At 38.9% G+C, this 26,072-nt stretch overlaps 1 protein-coding gene across 2 annotated transcripts in view; it reads left to right on the top strand.

The window, feature by feature from the left end:
• aig1 (androgen-induced 1) overlaps positions 1-26,072 on the top strand; it is a 166,724-nt gene that overhangs the window by 50,654 nt on the left and 89,998 nt on the right. For both annotated transcript variants that reach the window (XR_004222616.1, NM_001100245.1), the window contains 1 exon segment: positions 15,861-15,962. Coding sequence is in view for 1 of the 2 variants with exons in the window: in NM_001100245.1 (NP_001093715.1) it covers positions 15,861-15,962 (102 nt within the window). In the remaining variant the exon portion in view is untranslated.

The following is a 26,072-nucleotide window of genomic DNA, read 5'->3' as shown; positions in this document are numbered from 1 at the left end:
ATTTCTTGCGGACAAAGGCAAGTCACCCCAAATAGGAACACCAGAGGTCTACTGAACAGTTTGATGCCCAATATGCATAGATATACCAAAGTCTGTGGTATGTACTGACCCCAAAATGAAAATAGCGCATATGGATTTCTCGCCTGCCAACTCAGCTTTTGCATACAAAGCCCCCTGACAGCGTATTATGTGCCGTAAGACCCCAAAACTACTCAGGGACCCCCAGAAAACCATATATTTTTGGAAAGTACACATTCTGATGAATTCAAAATAGGTAAAGTTATTTTTGTACAACAAAGTTACACATACAGGGATAAAAATGCAAAAATTGTGCAAATCAATGAAACAACAAAATAAGTCACATGACAGCATAATTAGTGGTCAGAATATCTGATCCAATAGTCACGCTGTCAAAATAAACAGTTTTGGGGGAAATAAAAAAAAAAAAAGAAGTAAAATGAAAAAAAAATATTTTTTTTTTAAGTTTTTGTGAGTTTGTGTATACATGTGGACATGTAAAAGTTGTGTGTATATGAGTGTATATGAGTGTATATAAGTGTATATAGGTGTGCAAAGTGGAAAAAAACCCCAAAAAAACCTGTGCTAAATTCTGTTGTATGTGTGTATAATTGTATATAAATGTATGTATGTGTGTGTAAAAGTGTGTATAAATAAAATCACACTTACCTGTGCTGAAGGTCAGATTGGTTCCCTGCTCCTCCATGCTGCAGTCCTGGAGGAAGTAGGTGGGAGGTGGCGCTGGGGGGGGGAAGCAGGAAGCAGTACAAGCAGCATCTGCTGCTTGTAGGATGGTCCTGCGACAATCGCATCGCAGGACCATCCCCCAACCCCCTCGGCTCGTTGCTGAAGGGGTTGGGGGCACATCTGTCTCTCTGCACTGGCGGCTTTTGCCACCGATGCAGAGAGAATCACTTAGGGAGAAAAAATGTAGGTACTACGGTGTTGGCAGGAAACTGCCTTTTTTAAAACAACGTAGTACCTACGTGCATGGCAGGGAAAGGGTTAAGTCACAGATTGCTTTTTTTTTTTTTTACATTTCCACATATAATGCTAAGGGGGAAATGTAATAGAAGTGGAAAATTGAAGAATAATTACCTTAAATAAGAACAAAGAAAAAAGAACAGCTGAAAGGTGGCATGCATTTGCGGTTGAAAAATGACTTTTTCAGTAAGGAAATTTAGTACATGCACTGCACACTGGTAGAAACATGTAATTTGTTAGAAAATGTATTTGTGTTCCTTTGGGATATCTTCATGTCTAAACAAAGGTCTATAAACAGACCAAAATTTATTCTCTAATTAAATTCCCAAAGTTTGTTAACAGTAGCTCTACATTATCAGTTTACAGTCTTGTTCCAGATTTGCTTTTAAACCCATGTTTCTTTAAATATTTTTATCACCTTAAATCACTGCCTCAAATGGCCATATTATTTTTCTGTTTAGTTTTAGTTTCAGTATATATTTGTGATGCCTACTAGCTTTGACCAAATACAATGTTTCAGAAAACGATGTTTCACGGAAAATTAATTTATCACGTCCAAAAACATTATTTACATTAAGTGCATGTGTGAGACTAAGCAATTAGTATGCGTACATATCTAGAGGTACATATCTAGAATCTCAACCCTCCAACCACATGCTTTTATATGAGTTGTACTGTATTAATAACATGAGTTTAAACTAAGGTGACAGCAAGGATTTCTCCCAAGTAACCTGTTTGCATGTTGCAACTTTTTCCTCTTAATCTTAAGGATTTTTTCATAGTGATAAGTTGTCATAGGAACAAACACTTTGCCTGTGTAAGTATAGTATAGTTCAAGGACAGAGGGTAATTCAATAGACACACCAGCCAGCACGTTTAGAGTTTTTACGGTTTTGATGGCAGTGTTTGGAGAAAAACAGATTTGTATATAGAAGAAAGGACTCAAACTGCTAATTAATATTAGAAATACAGGTATAACAAGTTAAAATAAACATGAAGTGAAAATTGGTTAACTCTTATGACTAGAGTGAATAAAACTTTCCTGGATTTTTGACATTGAATATTTACAAATAGGTACAGATTATTAGGTTAAATGTATGAAAATAGTTTTGTATGATTCACCTGGACATCTCAGACTTATTATCTGGCATACATGTTACATTTGTTGAATATTTACAAATATGTACAGATTATTAGGTTACATTTATGCAAATAGTTTAGTATATAACAAGTTCAAATAAACATATGTAACACTTGTTTGGCTATGAAAGGGTTAAACCAGGCTAGTAGTGATATGAGAGCATGTGTTACATGTGACTCTATTTCTTAGGATGGGCCTTTGCTTAGGTGGAAGAGACCTGACCGGAGATGAGGGGGTAGTTGACTACAACTCACTAAGCTGTGTAGTGCAGTTGGTAAGAATGGACACCAGAAAGGTTCTTGCTGTTGAACTATGAACACGTTTATTGTCAGAGAAAATGATAGTAAACAGGGTTATCAGATACTCACAATGCATGCAGATATAGAGGGTAGATGACAATATCTCTTTAGGACAAGCAAAGGAGGGTACACACCGGTTTATCCCACCTCTTGGTGGGCAGGGTAAATGCACCTGTCAGCTGAATACCCCTTTGGATATAGGACTGGATAGATACCTTATTCCTCAGGTTAGGGCTTGAGAGTCCTCCGTGTGAGTAGGGATCAGGGTTTATTCTCTAACCTGTCTCCTATCTCTACTCCGTGGCCCTACTGCTGAGGCAACATTGTGGGATGGATGCATGCAGATATAGAGGGTAGATGACAATATCTCTTTAGGACAAGCAAAGGAGGGTACACACCGGTTTATCCCACCTCTTGGTGGGCAGGGTAAATGCACCTGTCAGCTGAATACCCCTTTGGATATAGGACTGGATAGATACCTAATTCCTCAGGTTAGGGCTTGAGAGTCCTCCGTGTGAGTAGGGATCAGGGTTTATTCTCTAACCTGTCTCCTATCTCTACTCCGTGGCCCTACTGCTGAGGCAACATTGTGGGATGGAAGGGTACTTGGAGAACACTAATTCTCCTTTGATGGGGCTATTAGGCTGCCCTTGCTTGCTAGATGCTATCTCACTTCTCCTAGAGAGTGCTATTACAAAGTCTGCTGTGCTTACTTAAACCTCGTTCACGGTTCCCTGTCCCCGACTTTCTCCAGAGGGATGGTATCCTCTGAGGTACAAATGGCTTCTGGGGCTTAATGTCTGCTCCTAGGCTCAATGGAGCTTTTGCTTGGAAGGCAGACTGCAGCCAAAGAGGAAGTCACACCCTCCTGCTAGACACTATATCAGTCTGCAGGGGGTGTGAACAACCTGACTAAACCAATAAGGGATAGTTTCATAACTGTAACCTGAGTACAAGAGCTTTTGCCCAATAACAGTAAAGATGTGAAGAGGAAGGGTTTAAAGCCATAGGGAGCTTAACCCTATGGGTTCCTACACATAGGATAAAAATCGGTTAACTCTTAGCTAGAGTGAATAAAGCGTTTTAGCATTGAATATTTAAAAATAGTTACAGATTGTTTGGTTAAATGTATGCAAATAGTTGTATGATTAATCTGGCATACATGTTACATTTGTTGAATGAAGGGTGTGCCATGTTTGCTCTGTGCATGATATGCATTAGTAAAGTCTATGGCTAAGCTATCTGTACTTTTCCAATTCTTATACACAGTCAGTTTGACCCAAATTCATCAACAGGATGTTATCAGTTTATGACTGATGAGTAGAATCTATTTGGAATTAGGAAGAACCCCAGTTTACATGTTGGTATGTGCGACTGGTTGAATTTTGGATCAAACTATGCTCTCTTCATAGCTTATACAATGTGCTCCAGTCCCAGCTCTTACTCATATATTCATTTTTTCTCCAACTTCTGCTACTTTGCCAGTCTTTAAAAGGCTACTCTTGTAAGTTTTAATATAATATGAATAATAATATTATTCACCCCTCTTACTAGGCTCACGGTTCCTTTGAGAAGCAGACAAAAATCCACACCAATTAGTCTATATAAAAGGGAATATATTGAATAATAAATTAATCGATTGTTACAATTAAGTGATTAAACAAAAACAATATTTACACTCTTTACAGTTACAAATTAATTGCGAAATCTACATTATTGTTACCACTAGTATAAAAGAATAAAGGTTATCTTGTTTTCCCATCATGGTTGCCTGTCCTCCAACACCTCTGGTCTGCAGGCCTCACATGCTGCCCCCCCAGTCACTTCAGTCACCTAATCAAATATTTACTCACATTTTCTATCTGTTTTCTTGAACAGGCATCCATCTTTAAAAAGGTATTCTCCCTACCTTTCCCTCCTTACTTCATACTGCACATGTGTTTCATTCCCCCCCCACCCCCCGGCAGATCCGCTTCTGATTGGCTGGTGGGCATGTGTAGCTCAGAACAGGGGACAGGATCAAGTTACACACATGTGCATTGCAGCCTACAGGAAGGGGAGAGAGATTTCAGTGATGTCACTGTAGTCTTCACACTGCTGCCAGCACTATATCTCAGAGAAGCAAGCAGTAATCTGGGAATTTAGATATACAGTAATTACTTAAAAAGTAAGGTTCTTAGTGGGGTCCCTCAGGGTTCTGTACTGGGTCCAATTTTGTTTAACTTGTTTATTAATGACTTAGGGAAGGGTATTATAAGTAATGTATCAGTGTTTGCAGATGACACAAAACTCTGCAGCCCAGTCATGTCTATTCTTGCAGCCAGGCCCGGATTTGTGGCGAGGCCACAAAGGCCCGGGCTTAGGGCGGCACAAATTTAGGGGCGCCCCGCCGCAATGGGGGAGGCCTAGGGGCGCTGGCAAGACAAATCCGGCGCTGCTTGCAGCAGGATCTTGACAAACTGGCAATATGGGCAGCTAAGTGGCAGATGAGATTTAATGTGGATAAACTTAAGGTCATGCGCCTGGGATGTAAAAATATGCAAGCCACTTATACCCTTAATGGGACTGCACTAGGCAAATCCTTTTAGAAGAAAGGAGGTTCCATTTAAATATTCAGAAAGGATTTTTTACTGTGAAAGCTGAAGATGTGGAATTCCCGCCCTGATATGGGCTTGCATACAAATAATACTGCAGCAAAGTAAAGTATTGTTAAAAATTATTTTCTTTATATATAGCAAATTACAAAATAAATACAAAGCTAAAATGAATCAATACATGCAAAAATCATCTTAATATGATGCAATTAAGATATTAGTGTTGATTCACTAAAGTGCGATAAAACGAGCGCTATTTATAGTATGCGTTAAAAATTTTATTGTGTCTTATTTTTCGCGTCTTAGCGAACGATTCACTAAAAGGATAATTGCGTTAATTTAGACATGATGCTGTTTGCGTTATTTAAGTTGCAAAGACTATTTTTGTGCGGTATTTGATGCAACGCGTGCTAATTAACGCAGCGCGCTAATTAACACACGGGCGTTACTTATCGCGCGCACGCTATATTAGCCATACACACCATTACATTCGTAAAACTACTTTTTTTGAAAATTACCATTTCCCCGCAAACTGGGGGCTACATCACTCTAGGGCCAACACATACTTGAATAAATCCCACTGCAAAGTCCTTATTGTGTTGCCAAAAGCTCATGAACTGTACTTTTCTATAATTACCGCCTGCCCCAAGTAGGTGTTAATTTTCGCATAGACTAATGCAATATTTAGCGCGTCTAAGGGGCACATTTACTAACCCACGAACGGGCCGAATTCGTCCGATTGCGTTTTTTTCGTAATGATCGGTAATTTTGCGATTTTTTTCGGCGTCTTTACAATACTTGCGTAAAAACGCGAGTTTTTCGGCGTCTTTACGATTTTTGCGTAAAAACGCGAGTTTTTCGTAGCCATTACGAAAGTTGCGCAAAGTCGCGATTTTTTCGTAGCGTTAAAACTTGCGCGAAACGTCGCGCCTTTTAAGTTTTAACGCTACGAAAAAGGCGCGACTTTGTGCGCAAGTGTTAACGCTACGAAAAAATCACGACGTTGCGCAACTTTCGTAAAGACGCCGAAAAACTCGCGTTTTTACGCAAAAATCGTAAAGATGCCAAAAAAATCGCAAAAAATACGAAAAAGTCGCAAAATGTTCGTTTCCAACCGGAATTTTTCCAATTCGGATTCGAAATCGTGTCTTAGTAAATCAGCCCCTTAGGGGCTGATTTACTAACCCACGAATCCGACCCGAATTGGAAAAGTTCCGACTTGAAAACGAACATTTTGCGACTTTTTCGTATGTTTTGCGATTTTTTCGGATTCTGTACGAATTTTTCGTTACCAATGCGATTTTTGCGTAAAAACGCGAGTTTTTCGTATCCATTACGAAAGTTGCGTAAAAAGTTGCGCATTTTGCGTAGCGTTAAAACTTACGCGAAAAGTTGCGCATTTTTCGTAGCGTTAAAACTTAACGCTACGAAAAATGCGCAACTTTTCGCGTAAGTTTTAACGCTACGCAAAATGCGCAACTTTTTACGCAACTTTCGTAATGGATAGGAAAACTCGCGTTTTTACGCAAAAATCGTATTGGATCCGAAAAATTCGTAAAGAATCCGAAAAAATCGCAAAACATACGAAAAAATCGCAAAGTACCGATCATTACGAAAAAAACGCAATCGGACTCCATTCGACCCGTTCGTGGGTAAGTAAATCAGCCCCTAAGTGTTTGTGAATCATGCGCACGCACGCAATATGCGACTTAACGCATGCGATAATACTTTAGCGAATCATGTGGTTTTTTCGCGTCAATTTTAACTCAAAAAAGCATGCGGTAAGCATTATCGCACTTTAGTGAATCAACCCTATTGTGTTTTATTGACTTGCCGTATGTTAATGAGGGGATATTAGGCATCATTACACCAATATATTTCTCATCCATTTGTAAGACCTTCTGGTTAAAAACCTGCAACACTTAGCAGGCTAGACAGTATCCTCAGCGCTAGGGATAATGATGAAAGGTTAAAATAAATTAAAAGTAAGTCTTAAGGCATTCTTTTTAAGTACTTACTGCATATCTAAATTCCCAAATCCCTGCTTGCTTCTCTGAGATACGGTGCTGGCAGCCTACAGCAGTGTGAAGACTACAGTGACATCACTGAAATCTCTCTTCCCTTCCTGTAGGCTGCCAGTGGCAGCCTTCCTATTCTCTGAGCATGTGTGTAACTTGATCCTGTCTGCTGTTCTGAGCTACACATGCCCACCAGCCAATCAGAAGCGGATCTGGCAGAGGGGAGGGGGGGAGGGAATGAAACACATGTGCAGTATGAAGCAAGGAGGGAAAGGAAGGGAGAATACCTTTTTAGAGATGGCTGCCTGTTCTAGAAAATGTGAAGTAAGTTTGACTGAGTAAATATTTGATTAGGTGAGCCAAAAGTGTGGCGTTTTTACTAAACAACAGGAGGACTGTTGGGCAGTATGCTTTTTAAATTTTGACTTGCATTTTAAATTTTGACTTATTAAGTAAATCATATGTAAAGATATACATATGGGCCTGGTGAGCTTCTACTTAGCTAGCTATTCGAAGGTCTACACCAAATTAACAGACCATGTTTAATTGTAGCTTGCAAAATAATTGCTTCTAAATGGAGGACTTCTAACTCCGCCCAGCTATTAGTGAAATACATAATAGACTTTACTGCAATGAGGGTCAATTACACAAATCCAAGACACAGTGCAGTCATATATGGACATCTGGGCTCCCTTCTGACCTTCTGCTAAAACCAATATGATGGAGAGACTTAGGAACCATAACCTATTATACTATTGTACCTATTGTACTTTGACTGCTTACCCAACCCAATCCCAATTGGATATGTCAACAACAGTATTGCCTTTTAGCTATATTATCTAGAGAGGATCAATCAATCTTGCATAGCTAACCTGTTCTCTTTATCTATACATGTTACACGTGTTTATTTATCCCTATTTTTACTCAGGTCATGTGTAAAGTGAATCTGTTTTTATAATGTGTACAATACATAGGGGCCGATTCACTAAAGTGCGATAAAACGTGCGCTATTTATAGCGTGTGGTAAAAATTTTATCGCGGCTAAATTTTCGAGACTTTTCGCACAATTCACTATAAGCATATATATATGTGCTATTTTACGCGCGATATTTCATGTGATATTTCTGTCGCGATAAATAACATGCGCTGTATTTTTCGCATGCACTCTATTTATCGCAAGCGCTAATTGTCGCGACATTACGCACGCGACAATCGGCATCATAAAACTGGCGACATTTTGCCCTGGGAGAGCACAGAGTGCTAGAGAGGTGTTTTATAAATGTTTATTTGCAAAAAAACCCCCCCAAAAAACAATAAAAATCTAAGTAAGTGCTAGAGATAATAAAATGGGGGGGGCATTTAAGAATATTTAGCCAAATAGTTAGGGGTCCGTTTGCTAAAGTGGCTTATATTAACTGGGAGATTTTAGACACAGAATAAATGGCAAATATTTTATGGGCACTTTATTAAACGGGAACAAATATAATATTGCAATTATTCTGGCAACAAAACATTTGATTGGCAGTTATCACACTCGCCAGAAAATACGCTACGTACTAATTAACGCAAGTTTTACTATTCAGCAAAATGGGCTAAAGACAAAATTGTTGGCAGAATATTTGCAAACATTTAACCCATATAGCATATTGATGCTGTTACTGATAAATGTAAGAGTGTAGGAGAAACTACATGAAAGTATAGAATACCATATCAAGGAAGGAAAAATAAGTAGACATTAACCAGTTCAAAAGTAGAAAAATAAAAACTTTTATTTGAACAATTAAAGGGGAAGAAAATAGGGAAAGTAAAACTTAGGGCTTGCTGCCCTTGAGTTCTTGTATGTCCCTCCTAAGTTCTGCCATTTCCCCCCAGAGCTGGGCCAGCTCGGCCTTGATGTAATCCAGGTCCTCCTGCACTGACCGGCGTGATGTTCCCTCGCCTGCAGGAGATCTTGGTGCCGAGCGCTTGGCCTGGGGGGAGTCCGTGGCCTGGGGGGAGAACTCAAGGGCCTGGGGGAAACTGGGGGAGGAAAGAAGGGGGGTAGTGTCCGGGGCCTCGGGGGACCCTGGGCCTCGGGGGCCTCTGGTTCTTGGGCCTAGGGGGCCTCTGGTTCTTGGGCCTCGGGGGCCTCTGGTTCTTGGGCCTCGGGGGCCGCTGGTAGTCGGGCCTCTGGGGCCGCTGGTGGTGGGGCCTCTGGGGCCGGTGCTGCTGGGGCCTCGGGGGCCGCTTGAGCCTGGTGGGCCTCGGGGGCCACAGGAGCCTGGTTTGCCTGGGGTTGTGCCTGGGGATGAGGCGCCAGCTGAAGTTCTGTGAGATAGTATTGCAAGATGTTATTTTGTGTAATATATTATACATATATATATATATATATATGCATTCATACACCATCATAAATAACGGGGCCCCTCACAACAACATTTTTTGGGCCCCCCTCCTCCCACGCCCCCAATGGCTCCTCCCCCTGTGAACCCTCACATCAATACAAAGGACACACAGACATTGTTAGCCAGGGTCCCCTAAAACATTCGTGGCCCTTCCCCAAATGACTCATACTATGGGCCGCTCCCTGCTGCTTCCCCCCTGCTTTAAAATCATTTATGCATATGTATTTGAAAATAGATGTGTGTATATATATATATATATATATATATATACAATACGAAGTGCTGGAAAGCTGCACACCATAAGGAACAATAATACCTGGGTGCCTGTGGCAAAACAAAATCTAGACAGGCATGGGGTGACGGCACACACAGGATTTTCACAAGGTCACGAAGATGTGAAATAATATTCAGAGGTTTATTGTGACCAACGTTTCAGTTCCTCACTGGCATTATGGTTGAACGTGATGGACGTATGTCTTTTTTCAACCCAACTTACTATGTTACTATGTTACTTTCGTCATCCCTGACATTTCTTACATTTGTACTTTTAGTTCAAATTACTTGCTAAATCTTTTACTGAACGTATACTGTAAAAGCATAATAAAGTACAATAATTACCTTCCGCAATTTCAGCTATCAGGTCGGAATTCCTGTACTTCAGGTCAGACCATATGCGCTGGAGCAGGCGTAGGTCCACTTCAATTCCGAAGCCCCCGCGCAACCCGGCTTAGAGGTCGCGCAGGATGGCCCTCTTCCTCTCGTGGACCCCTAAGGGCCCCAGCGGCAGGTTGTCATATCCTGAACGCAGGAAAAAGCTGATTATATAGCACCTCTCCCCTGGTAGCAGATCAGAAACCCCAGGCATGATGCTCCTCTCAGTGTGACTGCAGGCTCAATGACACAAAATGGCCCCAAGTCGCACATGTCACGAGATTACAAAATCGCTACAAAATCTCAGCGAGATTACAAAGTCGCGACAAAGAAATCGCCAACATATACCTAGTAATGTATTTTGTGCGACTAAATATTTACCGCTACAGTACTGTATATTATCGCAACTTAATATTTACTGCTATAGTACTGTATATTATCGCGGCTAAATATTTACCGCTATAGTACTGTATATTATCGCGACTAAAGATTTACCGCTATAGTACTGTATATTATCGCGACTAAATATTTACCGCTGCAGTACTGTATATTATCGCAACTAAATATTTCCCGCTATAGTACTGTATATTATGGCGATTAAATATTTACCGCTATAGTACTGTATATTAGTAGCAAAATTCCATACATGCAAAGACTTTAGTAAAATTTAGTAAAAAGACACATACTTGAATAAATAATACTGTAAGTCCATATTTTATTGCCAAAAACTCATTTACTGTACTTTTCTATAATTTATCGCCTGCCTGTAGTAGGTGTTAATTTTTGCATAGACCAATGCGATATTTAGCGCGCCTAAGTGTTTGTGAATCATGCGATTGAATTCTTTTCAATGCCAAAATTAACACATGTGTTAAAACTAGCGCATGCAGTCGCGCGAAAAATAACGCATGCGATATGGCGACTTAACGCACGCGATAATATTATGGTGAATCGCGCACTAATATTGCGACTAATTTAACGCAAAAAAGCGTGCAATAAATTTTATCGCACTTTAGTGAATCAGGCCCATAATGTTTTTTCTTTTAGAAAAATGAACAAATAGTAAGAAAAAAAGAAACGTTTCTTTAAAAAGAACATTAGGAAACATAACATATTTCAGATTCCATGCCTGTACTGTTTTTTTTCTTCAGGGAGACATTTTAAAATTTGTAAATTTTAAATTAGTAATTTTTAAGTATGGTGTTGTTGTTTTGAAGAATGAGACTGAAAGCAAAATGAATTGACATTTTATTAACTACTAAAAGAAAATAGCATTAGACAATTTGCAATTTGTACATGTGCTTTGTTTAAGAAGTAGAGGTTAAATATCATTTGCATTCTTATTCTGGCTTACTTCAACCCAAAATTAAACCATCGTAACCATCAGGCAGAAAGACTATGTTTTTATTATTGTTAAAATTTATTAGGATCTTCTTCTGTGTCTCTTAATGTTTGTTGTTTTCAGCATTATCTGGCTGCTAGAGGAAGATATCAAAAGGATATTAATTGAAATCCCAAACTGAAGAGGTGCATGAGCAAAATAATTAATAACCACAACAAAATATAAGAACCTAGTAAAACAGTAGATTGTGTCTAACTTTTGAAGTAAAATAAAATTAGGTCTTAAAGGCCCCTTCCTACTATGGACATTTTTTTGTATGTACTGTATATTGTTTTTTATTTATCGCTATTCAAGATCAATTGCTTGATTGAGATGAGACAAAAGGAACAGGTCCGTGCCGCATAGTGCATACAATCTAAGTGGGTGGGTAAAATTACATAGTAACATAGTAAGTTAGGTTGAAAAAAGACATACGTCCATCACGTTCAACCATAATGCCTATATATAAACTGCCTAACTGCTAGTTAATCCAGAGGAAGGCAAAAAAACCCACCTGAAGCCTCTCTAATTTGCCGCAGAGGGGAAAAAATTCCTTCCTGACTCGAAGATGACAATCGGACCAGTCCCTGGATCAACTTGTACTAAGAGCTATCTCCCATAACCCTGTATTCCCTCACTTGCTAAGAAGCCATCCAACCCCTTCTTAAAGCTATATAATGTATTACCCAGCACAACTGATTCAGGGAGGGAATTCCACAACTTCACAGCTCTCACAGTAAAAAAAACCTTTCCGAATTTTTAAATGGAACCTCCCTTCTTCTAAACGGAGTGGGTGCCCTAGTGTCCGTTGGAAGGACCTGCTGATAAATAAAATATTAGAGAGGTTAATATATGATCCCCTTTATATATATAAATAGTTATCATGTCACCTCTTAAGTGCCTCTTCTCCAGTGTAAACAGACCCAACTTGGCCAGTCTTTCTTCATAACTGAGACTTTCCATACCCTTTACCAGCTTAGTTGCCCTTCTCTGGACCCTCTCTAATTCAATAATGTCCCGTTTGAGCACTGGAGACCAAAACTGAACAGCATATTCTAAATGGGGCCTTACCAGCGCTCTGTAAAGGGGAAGAATTACCTCCTGTGAATCTATGCCCCTTTTAATACAGCTCAATACCTTGATTGCCCTTGCAGCTGCTGCATGGCATTGCTTGCTACAGCCAATTTTATTATCTACAAGGGCTCCAAGGTCCTTCTTCATTATGGATTTGCCTAGTGCAATCCCATTAAGGTTATAAGTGGCTTGCATATTTTTACATCTCAGGTGCATGACCTTACATTTATCCACATTAAATCTCATCTGCCACTTAGCTGCCCAGATTGCCAGTTGGTCAAGATCCTGCTGCAAGGATGCCACATCCTGGATAGAATTGACTGGTCTGCAGAGTTTTGTGTCCTCTGCAAACACTGATACATTGCTTATAATACCCTCCCCTAAGTCATTTATGAACGAGTTAAACAACAGTTGACCCAGTGCAGAACCCTGAGGGACCCCACTGAGAACCCTACTCCAGGTAGAGAATGTACCATTAACAACCACCCTCTGTACCCGATCCTGTAGCCAGTTTTCTATCCATGTGCAAACAACTTTACTAAGACCAATAGACCTTAGTTTAGAAAGCAGTCGTTTGTGGGGAACGGTATCAAATGCTTTGGCAAAATCCAAAAAGATTATATAAACTGCATCCCCACTGTCCAGCTTCTTACTTCCCTCATTATAAAAAGCAATTAAATTGGTCTGACATGACCTGTCCTTCATAAAGCCATGCTGATTACTGCTTATAATGCCATTCTCCAGTACATAATTTTGTATGTGATCCCTTAACAAGCCCAAAATGGATGTCAAACTTACAGGCCAGGCTGAGATCTTACTCCCTTTTTAAATATAGGAATGACATTCGCCTTCTTCCAATCCCTAAGTACCATACCTGATGAAAGTGAGTCTGAGAATATCAGAAACAAAAGCCCCTGTAAATCTGACCCTAGCTCTCTCAGTACCCGAGGGTGTATTCCATCTGGCCCAGGTGACTTGTTTACATTTATCTTGTGTAACCCTTTAAGCACCATATCCTGTGTCAACCACTGCGTAGTTGGAGCTGAGGCAACAGTGTAGCTATTGGATGGGACTTCTGGCTGTATACACAGAAGAAAAGAACTGGTTAAGCACACCTGCGTTTTCTGTATCCGCTGTAACTATATTGTTACTATAACTCAATGGGGCCACATTTTACAACACTTGTTATAGAGTTTATATTCATTAAATGCAGCTACTGTCCCCTGACTTATATTTTTTAAAAGCTTTCCTTTTTTTTCCCTATTAACTTCATTACCTCAGAGTTAAGCCACATAGGGGGATTCTTAACACTTCTACTTTTTCTTATTAATGGAATAAATTGAGAACAGTAATGATTTAATATCATTTTAAATGACAACCATTTCTGCTCTGTGTTTTTATCAGAAAACGTAATGCCCCAATCTGTGCCCTGAAGCGCTGTCCTTAAGGAGCTAAAATTTGCTTTTCTAAAATTCAGTGTCTTTGTTGCCCCAGTGTAATTTTGTTTCCTGCACCAAACATCAAATGAAATAACATTATGGTCACTATTACCCAGGGGTTCAACCACTTGCACATTTGCTATACGCCCTGGGCCTTTAGAGATCACTAGATCCAATATAGCGTGGTTCCTGGTTGGCTCCTCAACAACCTGTGACATAAAGTTGTCATGCAGCCAGTTTATAAACTTGTTCCCATTTTCTGTCCTGGCAGTACTGATCAGCTTGAAAAAGCAATTAAAATGTTCTGAAAGCTTGCTATGATTATTTTAGTTAGCCAATAAAGGTATTACCTTTATATGACTTTTGTTATTTTTTATTTCAAAAGGGTTACCTTGTAAACAGTAGTAAGAGGAGGATAGGATTGTAGTTAGAGAGGCCAGAAAAGTCAACCGTAGCCTTTTTAAAAATAAGCTTGATACAGGCCAGTCTAAATTGAAAAGGGACAGTTCCAGATGCAAGTGAAGAGTTGAAGATGTTAATAAGGGGTGGAGTAAAGTCAGCAGCAGTGTTTGAATAGAAAAGAAATCATAAAATAAGGAGAACATATTGTGAGTAAAGATGGCAAGAGATGTCTTGAGATTTCAGAGACAGTTACGGGATCAAAAGAAAGCTGGAATAAAGGGGCTCAAAAAGAAGATAGTTTTTGTTGGTTGATTTGATGATCTGCTTATGGATGGACTCTACTTTGTTTTTAAAGAAGACATTAAAGTCCTGAGGAGAGTGTAGGAAGTTAAAGTTGGTGAAGGATGTAGAAGGGTATTGAATATGGAAAAAGGCATCATAAAATGGATTTGTTGTTGGTTATATCAGAGTACTATAGTAGTCTTGCTTGGCCTTTGACAAGGCAAATAGAGGCATGACAGGAGAATTTAATAATAAATAAAAAATGCTTGCACATGGGATTGCTCTACATGCATTCAGCACATCATGAATAGGAGTGCAAACATTTTGTATGTTCAGCCAGGGAGAGAGAGTGACTGGATTTAACAGAGTAAGCCAAGGGAGAGGTGGGAGGTCAATATCACATGTACAGGGTTGGACTGACTCACTGGGATACTGGGAAAAATTCTGGTAGACCTCCACCTTTTGGGTCTGTGACAGAGGTTGGCAAGGGAGTGAACATTGGGCAGGTATGTGTGCAGGGGTGCAGATATTATTGGTACTGTGGGTGGTTGTTGAGCAGGTTAGTGGCCATTGGATTTGCCCCTGGCACCATTAACCTGCCCAACTACCACCCACAGCACCCTCAGAGATCACATGACAGGAAATAATGCAGCTGTAACTTTAACAGGAAGAAGTCTGAGAGTAAAAGACAGAATCTTGTCCATTAATTGGGTGATGTGACCTAACATGTATGTGTGCTCTTGGTTTGTTTGTGTGCACTGTGAATCACATGATTCTCTGGGTCTTTTGTACTTATGTACATAGTATGTACATAGTTCAGGGGTATAGTTTTCCTTTAATATTTATGGTTTTTAGCAGATTTAATATATGGAAAGATCCATTGAAAACCTCAAGCCCCATGCATTTTAAATAATAGACCCTATACCTGTATATGAAATATTGCTTTTTACTAGAAGAAACTTAGATAAAGAAGTGAAATTATTTTTGTTAAAGATTACATTCAAGTTGAAACTCAGAATATTTTCTCAAGGTATTCTAATTGTACTAGATTGGTCAAGTGTAATTATTCATATGGTTTCTAATTTAATTATTTTTAAACAATGCATTTTAGAAAATCTTCACTGTAAGACTGCATTAATATGGTATATGATGTATATATGTTATTATATGTTATTTTATCTCCTTATATCTAGTTTGTTGTGACAATGTTCTGGATCCTATACATATATGACAGAGAACTTGTTTATCCAAAGTTGCTGGATAACTTCATCCCTCCATGGTTAAATCATGGAATGGTAAGTCTTTTTTTTACACATTTTTAAAGGAAGAATGTAAAGTGAATATATCAAAGTAAGTTATCTGGCAGCAGGTGAAATAACAGTAATTTTGAATATATCTACACATTTGTTTGGTTTCATAAGCCTGGATTATGTGCATATTTTTGGCAGTGTATATGAATTACAGGTAAAACATATCCTGAATGAACCAGTGCTTGTGAACTGGTGTAGTGAAAAATGTGAAAAATTATATAATATTTATATTTTAAATTGTATTTAAATAATAAATAAAATACACCCTTAGTATGTAGTGATATCACCAATTGGAGTGGATGAAACAAAGTGACATATGCCACTCTCATCAAATGATTCATTGTAAGAAATAATGTGCCTTCCTGTTGTAAAATATGAGAATAATAGAGATCACTTTGGAGTTCTACAACATGTATAACATCACTGCCACCAGGCCTGTGGCATTGTTTCTTTAAGACTTTTTGCTATCCCCTATATTTCTATTCTTTATTAATGCATCACCAACATATTCTGCAGTACCTTATAGAGATTTTCTATCTTCAATACTGTACTGTAAATATGGTTTTGATAGAACTATAGGCCTATGACAGAAAAACTTTAGACCTGAAAATTACCTATGATCACCTCTAAGCATTGAATTTCTGTTTCAAAATTTGTGTCAGCTACTAATCCAATTAAATTCTTTAGTTTTAAATGAATATATTTACAGCCACAAATTAATAATGAGAAAACAGATTTTAAGTCTAAACAATGAAAATACTGGTATTGGATCTGCAGTCTGGAAACCCATTATTTAAAAACCTAAATGCCAAGTTGCATAGTACAAAGTAAACAAAGTAGTACATTCAGTCCTACTTTAGCCCCACCCCCATAATAGTGCAAAACAAGTAAATACTGTGGGTGGGGAAGCATCAGGACAGCACCTTACCTAAACACCTTGATTACTTTCCGTCTCAATAATGTATACTTCCCAAATCCAAATGTATACATTAAAAATGGAACCAGATATTAAATGTTAATATGTAAGCTGTGTCTATCCTTACCCAAGGAATCCCGATCAATATATAAAAGAACATTATTAGTGTTTGGATGACCAAATCCTATGGGTTTTGCTCAATCTGTATCTTGCAACCAAAATAACTGCACCACATACTGCAGGGAAGCACTCACTTAGAGCATTACCAGTTATTTAGACAACCATAAAAGTCCCATATTCTCGCTGTGTGAAAAACTGATTTCCACCTCTTGAAGTTACCAAGGGCCGGATTTTTTCCACCTCTGGTAATGTGCTTCACCCTTCATACATCATGGAGACAACACTGAAAGCACTGTAGTGAGTCAAGGTTGTAGCCAGTGAGCAAAGTTCATGTTTTAAATGTAGACTGTCATCAGTGCAGCACTGACAAAATGTGATTGTGTCCAGAGATCTGTTGACATTTATTTATCTTGATGTAACATTAATTTTCTGAAACAGAATATAAAAAGTAATCACCATATCTAATGTGTATAGCTTGGCATTTAAAAACATTATGGCAAAAGTGGATGTGATAGGTACTTTAATATGCTGAAAAATAAGACAAAAAAATGTGCAGATACATTTTCCACAAATGGTTATCTATACATAGACCTAAATGTAATGTTTTCTTTACTATCAACCTTCCTCATATGGCTGTCTGCCTGGACCAATTTATTTTATACATGTGTACACATACATGTACAGGTATGGGACCTGGTAAAACACATACCAAAATAATCTAAATACTAACTAAAGATATATAAAATGCCTTCAGTCCAATGTATCTCAAGGTGCCATCTGTGCTTCAGACCAGCGAGGAGGCAACAGGACTGGGCTGGCAATGAAATTACTGTCCCTCTAATATTCTTTGGGATGCATCAAGGGGAAATGCCATTTAATCACACTGAAGACAGCTTGAAAAGGAAGTTGTACTCATTGAGATGAACTGACTGCTGGCTCAGGGGTGCTACACTGCTGGATCAACTAGCAATTCAGCAGGTTATATATAGGAATTAAAATTGAACTTGGCAGATGTATGTCTTTTTTTAACTTACTATGTAACTATGTTACCCACCTTGCAATTTACTCAACTATACAAGCCTTAACTCTTACACAGCTCAAAATCTCACCAAGAAACAGTTACAACATAGTTACAACAGTTATTCTATACTCAACACAGAATATTCAACCAAGTTAAGAAGAATAGTAAAATCCTGGCTATTCTGTCCAAAACATCAATCCAAACAGCTGGTTAGAGCATACAGGGTGGTAATCAACAACCTGCCTTAACGGAAGAATTCTTAAAATATAAATGTTTACTTGTCTAGAATACCCCATCCATTGCCCAGACTCACAGCAAACTACAGGTATAGATGCCCCTGGAATTATAGAAGTATAGATCCATATCGGTCTGGCTTTATGCCAAAATATTAATATTCACTAACTTTATGCTAACCTTCATTACATATTCCTCTCATAGCTCCAGGGCTTTCCTTGACAAGGGGACTCCTCAATTGACCCTTCGCCTTGAGCTGACCCACTGACCCCCTTGTTACATACATTAATAAAAACACCAGGAGACAGAGATGGGTAAAATGGCCACAGCATTTATTCACATTTTATCAACAAATAGGACCTTGCCAGCCTCGCCCCAAGGCAATATTCAAAGCCAGAATTCCATAAGAGATCACTATTATGCTCTGCTGTTCCTCACTGAAGACTTGAGATCAGCACAATATCCACCACTAAGTATTAGACTGCCTCTTCCTACAGAGAGTATGGCCCAAACTCTGCATTTCAGCAGCCCTGCTGCCGGTCCTGAATCTGCAGTGTCTCGATGATAGGAAATCCAAGCAGATTGTCACCTAGCACAAGCAGTAGTAGAGTTTGTATATATCAATCCACCGTGCAGCCACAGGAGAGAACCTCCTTTCTCCCTCTGCTAAACTCACCTGTGCAGTACTCTGGCAAGGTCCTTCCTCCACAGTGAGCCCAATTGAAGACCTTCATATGAGCTCATCCCCACCCTACCTTTATAATTATTGCTTATTATATATACAGGTATAAAACCCGTTAACCAGAATGCTGGGGACCAAGGGTATTCTGGATAAGGGGTCTTTCCGTAATTTGGAGCACCATACCTTAAATCTACTAAAAAATCAATAAAACATTAATTAAACCCAACAGGATTGTTTTGCCAATTAGGATTAACTATTTCTTAGTTGGGATCAAGTACAGGTGCTGTTTTAATAATACAGAGAAAAAAGAAATCAGTTTTAAAATTCTGAATTATTTGATAAAAATGGGGTCTATGGGAGATGGGCTTTCCATAATTCGGAGCTTTCTGGTTTGCGGATAAGGGATCCCATACCTGTAATAAAACATGGCAAGTTTATTACATAAATAGTCATAAAATACACAAAAATATTTGATAAGTATCAAACATACTGTATCATATGATGAAATAAAACTGCCCATTAGCCTTATGATAAAATATTTTTAACATTATATGTATGCAAAAAACATAAATAGATTGCTTTATTAAAATTTACATTGACATTTAAAATAATTAATGACCATGTGTACTGCCAGCAAAGCCAGCCACCCTCCTGTGGCTGTATATTGGTTGGGCAAGTTAAAGCAAGGCAAACTTGTGACTAGGTTACCTGCCATGCCAAACCAAAACAACTGCTAGAGAACTGGATGAGTACAAAAAAATAGGGCAACCAGGGCAACTATTTAAAAAATATTTCATTGGCCAAGATTTTTTTTTGGGGGGTGGGCATGACCTAGAAAATAGAAGCATTAACTTGCTACGAATTACCATTTACTCTTCCCATGTGGTAAACTAGGATGCTTACACGGACATTCAAAGGCAATTTGATTCTTTCCTGGGTACCAAACTTACCTCTCTTTTAATAATAATAATGGAGTGCAAGTCTACCTGCAAGTCTAAATCTGCTCTGAAGGCCCTCAGCTGAACATGCCCAGCTTGGAGAGTAAAGTCATTTCCATGCTGCCTCCCTTCTACTCTGTAGAGACCTCCCTCCAGCTGCACATACCTAGAGGGTAAGGTCAACCAACCACTTTGCAGGGAAATGGCACGCATGTCTAAAACAATGAAATCCTGATGTGTATCTTATTCACAAATCTCAAACAAATACAAATAGCTATAAAGACAAGTTTTATAGTGGACCAAGGAGTGTGTCATTTCTCGCAATTCGGTTCTATGTTACACCCCAAGCTAGGGATTCAGCGCCCTGCACCCGAACCACTATATCTCTTCAGTGAGTGCAGTATTTCCTTTGGTTTTGAAGTTATTTTGAAGCTTTGAGTTGGAGGGTCTGGGTTTTTTACCGTTTTATTGGTTCTACACGAACTTTGGGGAAGAGCCGGGGTTTATACACTTGGGCTAATATTAATTAATGGTGAGCTCTTGAAAGGATTCCCTCCTCCATTTTGGTTAAAAACTGAGCCACTTAAATTTCATAACAGTGTTCCAACCAACCACTTTGCCAAGCTGCTTCCTTAGTGGTCCATTCACTCTCTAGAGACCTCCCTCCCGCTGCACACACCTAGCTCAGATGGTAAGGTCAACCAACCACTTTTCCATGCTGCTTCCTTAGCAGTACATCCACGCTATAGCGACCTCCCTCCAGCCGCAGGTGCCTAGCTCAGATGGCACAGCATAGAGGGTATAGTCAACCAACCACTTTGCCATCCTGCTTCCTTAGCAGTCCATCCACTCTGTACACAAAAACTTCCAGCTCAGAGGGTAATCTCACCCGACCTTTATAACATGCTGCTATCACTGTAGCCATTAAGGACATGCTGCAGCCACCCACATTGGGGGTTACACCACCACACTGCGGCCACCCACCTTGGGGGTTAGACTTCCCTGAGTTTAATTAAACATGCTCCTGCTAAAATCGATGGTGTTAAGCTTTGATATTATGGTCACTGTAGTGACAACTAGCCACTGAAAATAATATTGTAACCAATAATCTTGTCATGACTGGGATGGGGGCCATAAGTTTCTCGATTGCTTGCACCTTTACACGTCATTCACCCCCACATGTAACCCAAGCTTTCCAAGTAAACTATAAACTAACAACCTATCTAGGGATTTTATAACCTGACAATCAGTAACCCTAAGTTTAAAAGCATTCATGCACATTAGATGATATGTTTATAACTATGTTACCTTAATCTATTAAGAGTAATGTGATATATGTAGGGTTGGCAATGTGCAGGGTCCACAAAACACACATAATAGACTCATTCTTATGCATAAAATTGACAATATTGCCAAACAGCACCTTGTGAAAGAACTGCATGCATCGTAACTGCTTTATGCAACTCCAAGATAAATAAATTGGCAGTACAACAGACTGACAATATAGCACTGAGAAGGTCCGAAAGGTGTAATCAAAAGGGGTTGCTAGATGATTACCAAATGTTACTCTGAAAACTATACAACTCAAAACAGAGCTCTATGAAAGAGAAGGCTATCATTGTGCAGGCATTATATGATATAGTCCCAGGGTGTGCTAAATGATAATTTAAATGTATATAAATATAGTAAACCCTACATCAACCCTGGCACACAAAGGAAAGCTGTAGTGAGCAGGACTTAATTCAAATCATTTCTGACAGGTTCTGTATGATATAATTACTTATCGGTACATCAAAACCTACTAGACATACTGACAGAGGATTTTACTGTTACATAGTTACATAGTTACATAGTTACATAGGGTTGAAAAAAGACCAGTGTCCATCAAGTTCAACCCATCCAAGTAAACCCAGCACACCTAACCCACACCTACCAATCTATACACTCACATACATAAACTATAAATACAACCACTAGTACTAACTGTAGATATTAGTATCACAATAGCCTTGGATATTCTGATTGATCAAGAACTCATCCAGGCCCCTCTTAAAGGCATTAACAGAATCTGCCATTACCACATCACTAGGAAGAGCATTCCACAACCTCACAACCTCCATCCACAGCATTGTCCCCTGAACACCTGGATAAATCAAGAAAAGGCTACATCTGCCCCAAATAGAATATAAGCAAAGTCAACCTCTGACAGCAGTAGCTGCAGCTCAGTGTCAAAGCCTGGATTTTTATATAATATAATACAGAGGATACTTTTTGGGCCCAGGCTTACTTCCATGCTGCCTGAGTGAGTACAGTGAGATTAACTGCTCTGAAAGAGTAAATATACAGCAAGAGCCTAACAATCAGCCGGCCTGAATAATTCTACTCCCAAACTTGCAGTATAGCGAGGAGTTAATGTGTATATAGCGAATTAAATTTTATTTAATGAAAATTTGTTACAAATAGGGCTTTGCCTCATGTTTCTACCTGCTCAGAAGATAAGGAAGGTAATGCTGCTTTTTCTGACATCACATCCCTGTCTTTCTCCGCCCCCCCCCCCGACCAGCTTACTCCTGCCTTAACTCTCTTCTTTTCAATTAATCAAGATTGCACCCTAAACATAAACCACGACAAGATCCCTTGTCATGCAGCCTCCATATATATAGCTCCAGGGGCTTTCCTGATTCTTTGGATGTGAAAAAAGATTCTACTGACTTTTCTTCTTCACTTTACACAGAAAGACTAGGAACTTCAAATGCTACAGATCATCAATATAATCCTTCATTAAGCCTTTAAGTTCCACAGAACTTTGTTCCCCAGACTCTAGGCAACAAACATAGGTGGAGAAAAAGTGGCCCCTGAGGCGTGATTTCCCAGGGCCCCGTAGGAAACAGTAGACACATGCAAAACTATGTGTGCTGTTTACTGTTCGATTTTAGTGATTTTATTGAATTCCGCATTGTTTTTTGTTACATGCCCATGGAATTTTTGTCTGCTGTATATCAGTTTAAGTGCCTCTGCATGCCACATAGTTTGGTAAATTTATGCATATTGGGCATCAAGACCCCTAGCGTTCATATGTAGGATGTTTTATGTTGGCGTGTTACGAAATGTTTTGCATATAATAGTGTAAAATGTAGTTATGCACCAAATCCACAATTTAAGGATCTGGCCGAACCCCAAATCATTTGTGAAAGATTCAGCCAAATGTTAAACCAAATCTAATTCTGTATCCTAGTTTGCATATGCAAATTACGATAAAGAAGGGTTAACGAGAACCATGTACTTCACGTGCAGTGTAAAATCTTTAACTTCTGTGTTTATGTGACAAAAAGTCTTGTGATTTTAAGGTTTCACATTCGGTTTGGCCAGAGCCATGGATTCACCCAAATACAAATCCTGGTGAGAAAGGCTGAATCTTGGCCGATTCCCAAACTGAATCCAGGATTCCTAGTATCCCTAGTAGAATCCAGCATTAACTCTAGGATGCATCACTCTAGGGCAATCACATACTTGATCCTCTTGTTCACAAGGCAACAAAAATCCGGCTGCATCTTGTCTTGCTCACTAACCGCAATGTTTTTTAAATACCGCCTACTCCAAGTAGGTGTTAATATATTAGCACAGATTACCGCGATATTTCACGTGTTTAATGCTTCATATGTGTTTGTAAACCATGCTTTAGTATTATTTCTATTTGCTAATTACCGCAATGCAATGGAAATAACGCTTTGCGATGTGTTTTTTTGCGCATGCGATATGAGTAGTAACGCATGCGAAATTACTTTGATGAATCGGTACTTAATTATCGCACACTTTTTAAAACTATGTGTTAAGCGTTAACGACCTTTAATGAATTGGCTCCTTGGTCTTCTACTGTTAAGGGGGTCTTATGGCACATAATACACATACTGGGTGCTTATATTGCCGCAGCCAGTGTCACGAAAATTTATTTCTGCTATTTTCATTTGGGTACCTCTGTACACCACATAGTTAGGTAACTATGCATATTGGGCATAAAACTGTTCAGTAGACCCCCAAGCATTCATGTTTAGAATTGTTTATGTTGGTATGTTATGAAACTTGAGGAGTATAAAGAGGTAAAACGCAAGCTTTGTGACAATATTAAAAAAAAAATTATAAAAAAAATGCTACATTTAGCATAGCTTTGCAGTTAGGTAGTTTGCAGGAGAGAGGTGTATTTATCCATTTTAGTTTCGTCAGAATGTTTACTTTTGGAAAATATATGGTTTTCTATGGTTTCTGTACTGTTATGAGGTCTTATGGCTAGAGTGTCAGACATAAAAATTCATATTTTTATTCAATTCATTCAACTATTTTCGTTTGGGTGTCTCTGTAGGCCACATAGTTTAATAAATCTATGCATATTGGACATCAAAATGTTCAGTAGACCCCTGGCGTTTATATTTAAAATGTGTTATGTTAGTATGTTACAAAATGTGGGGTATAAAATGGTGTAAAATGCAAGCTTTGAGACAATTTTCAGAAATTACATAAAAACCTTTACATTTAGCTGAGCCTTGTTACATAGTTTGCACATAACCAACTAACATTGATTCTTTTTTTCTAAAAATGGTCTTTTACAAAGGATAAGAAATGGTTTTGCAGTAAACATACAACAAATTAAAAATGAGTTGTATTTTATTCATTGAGCACCACACAATGACTGTGTGTGCAGTGTAAAATGACACATCTACAACTGCCAAGGGTGAACGTAAACGGAGGGCATTGTGAGGACATTGATTTGCTTATAATGTTTAAGAAATAAATAAATACACTAAAGGGTATTTTCCACCCTGGAGTATTTAACTGTGCCATATGGGTGTGGAAACATGGAACACTTTGTTATGGTCCTGTAGTTAAAGCTTTATTGCTTTTATACAAGCATACGGTAAAAATGACTTAATCAGACCACAAGAATGTGGAAGCTTCCCTAGGTATCTCATTTGTTTATTTGACATGCAACCATGGTTACAGCATTCCACCCCTTTGGGTGTTCAGACTTGTGATCTACTTAGACCTGGCAGGCCGCATTTCTCTGAATTGAAGACATATGTTTTTTCTGCAAAGTGAAATGCTTACCTATCAACCTGTCATGGGAGGTATTTACATTACTATTAGAGGCCTCTGCTCTGGGGTAGGGTTGGCTTCGTATGCCACTGAGTTTAGCTCCTATCTGTGGGAAACAACACAAAACTTTTTTTCTGAACTGACTGTGGAAATAATAATGTTGATGCAAATTTTATTTATTTGTTCACTTATTTTAATCATTAAATGCATTAGATTTTTTTTCAATATGCTATTGTTTTTTGTCTGTTAACAGCTACAGGTGTACCTTTCTCTAACATGAAATTTTAAATTCTACATGGTACCTAAGGTATTCTAAGACAAACATTACAGAATGCAGTGGTAGAAAAAATGTATAGTACGTGTTACCATGTTGATGGCATACTGGTTGCTGTAATAAATTTGGCATATTACCCTTTGTTGCATATATGTTTATGGCACATTTCTATTCAGGCCTTTTTTAGACATATTCCAAAAAGGTTATCACTTAGTTGGTTGGTTGCTATGGTCATCTAAATTAAGTGGGCACATGCATGCACACATATTATACCATTCCTTTCTAAAGTCAAAGATTGCTCACTATGCATGCACACATCATATTCAGAGGGGAAAGTGGTGAGAACCAGTGGGATTGGCATACAATGACAGAAGCACAGCACCTGCATATTTTACACCCCCCTTCCCCCGTTGGGCCTCCTGACAAGGCAGAACGCCTGCTGTGACCCACAGAAGCTGTGTGGATTTTAGCCCAAACACGCTCAACCCATGAGTAAACCCGTGGATCCTACAAGTTTAGGCCCGGCTCGCACATCACTAGTATGAATTAGTATCACTGCTTTTCGGTCTCTGTGTAAAAACACTGACAGAGCATGCATTTTATAATAGTTGCTCTTAAGGGAAGCACCTCTTGTCCTAACATGCTCCTTGCCCGCCTGCTCCACTGCGGACTTTATTATGTTGGGTTTTTTTGGCCCTCTCCCCACCAGCTGCACCCTAGCCAGCTGCCTATCTTGCCTACCGCTAGTTTTGGCCCCGATGTTCAATTTCATTATGCTTAGGGAGACAAATAAAATAGATTATGCCACTTTCTCTGCCTGCT

Source organism: Xenopus tropicalis, chromosome 5 (genome assembly GCF_000004195.4).
Source record: "Xenopus tropicalis strain Nigerian chromosome 5, UCB_Xtro_10.0, whole genome shotgun sequence".
Taxonomy (NCBI): domain Eukaryota; kingdom Metazoa; phylum Chordata; class Amphibia; order Anura; family Pipidae; genus Xenopus; species Xenopus tropicalis.
Note: the sequence above shows the minus strand (reverse complement) of the source record. Positions and strands in the feature narration are given on the sequence as shown.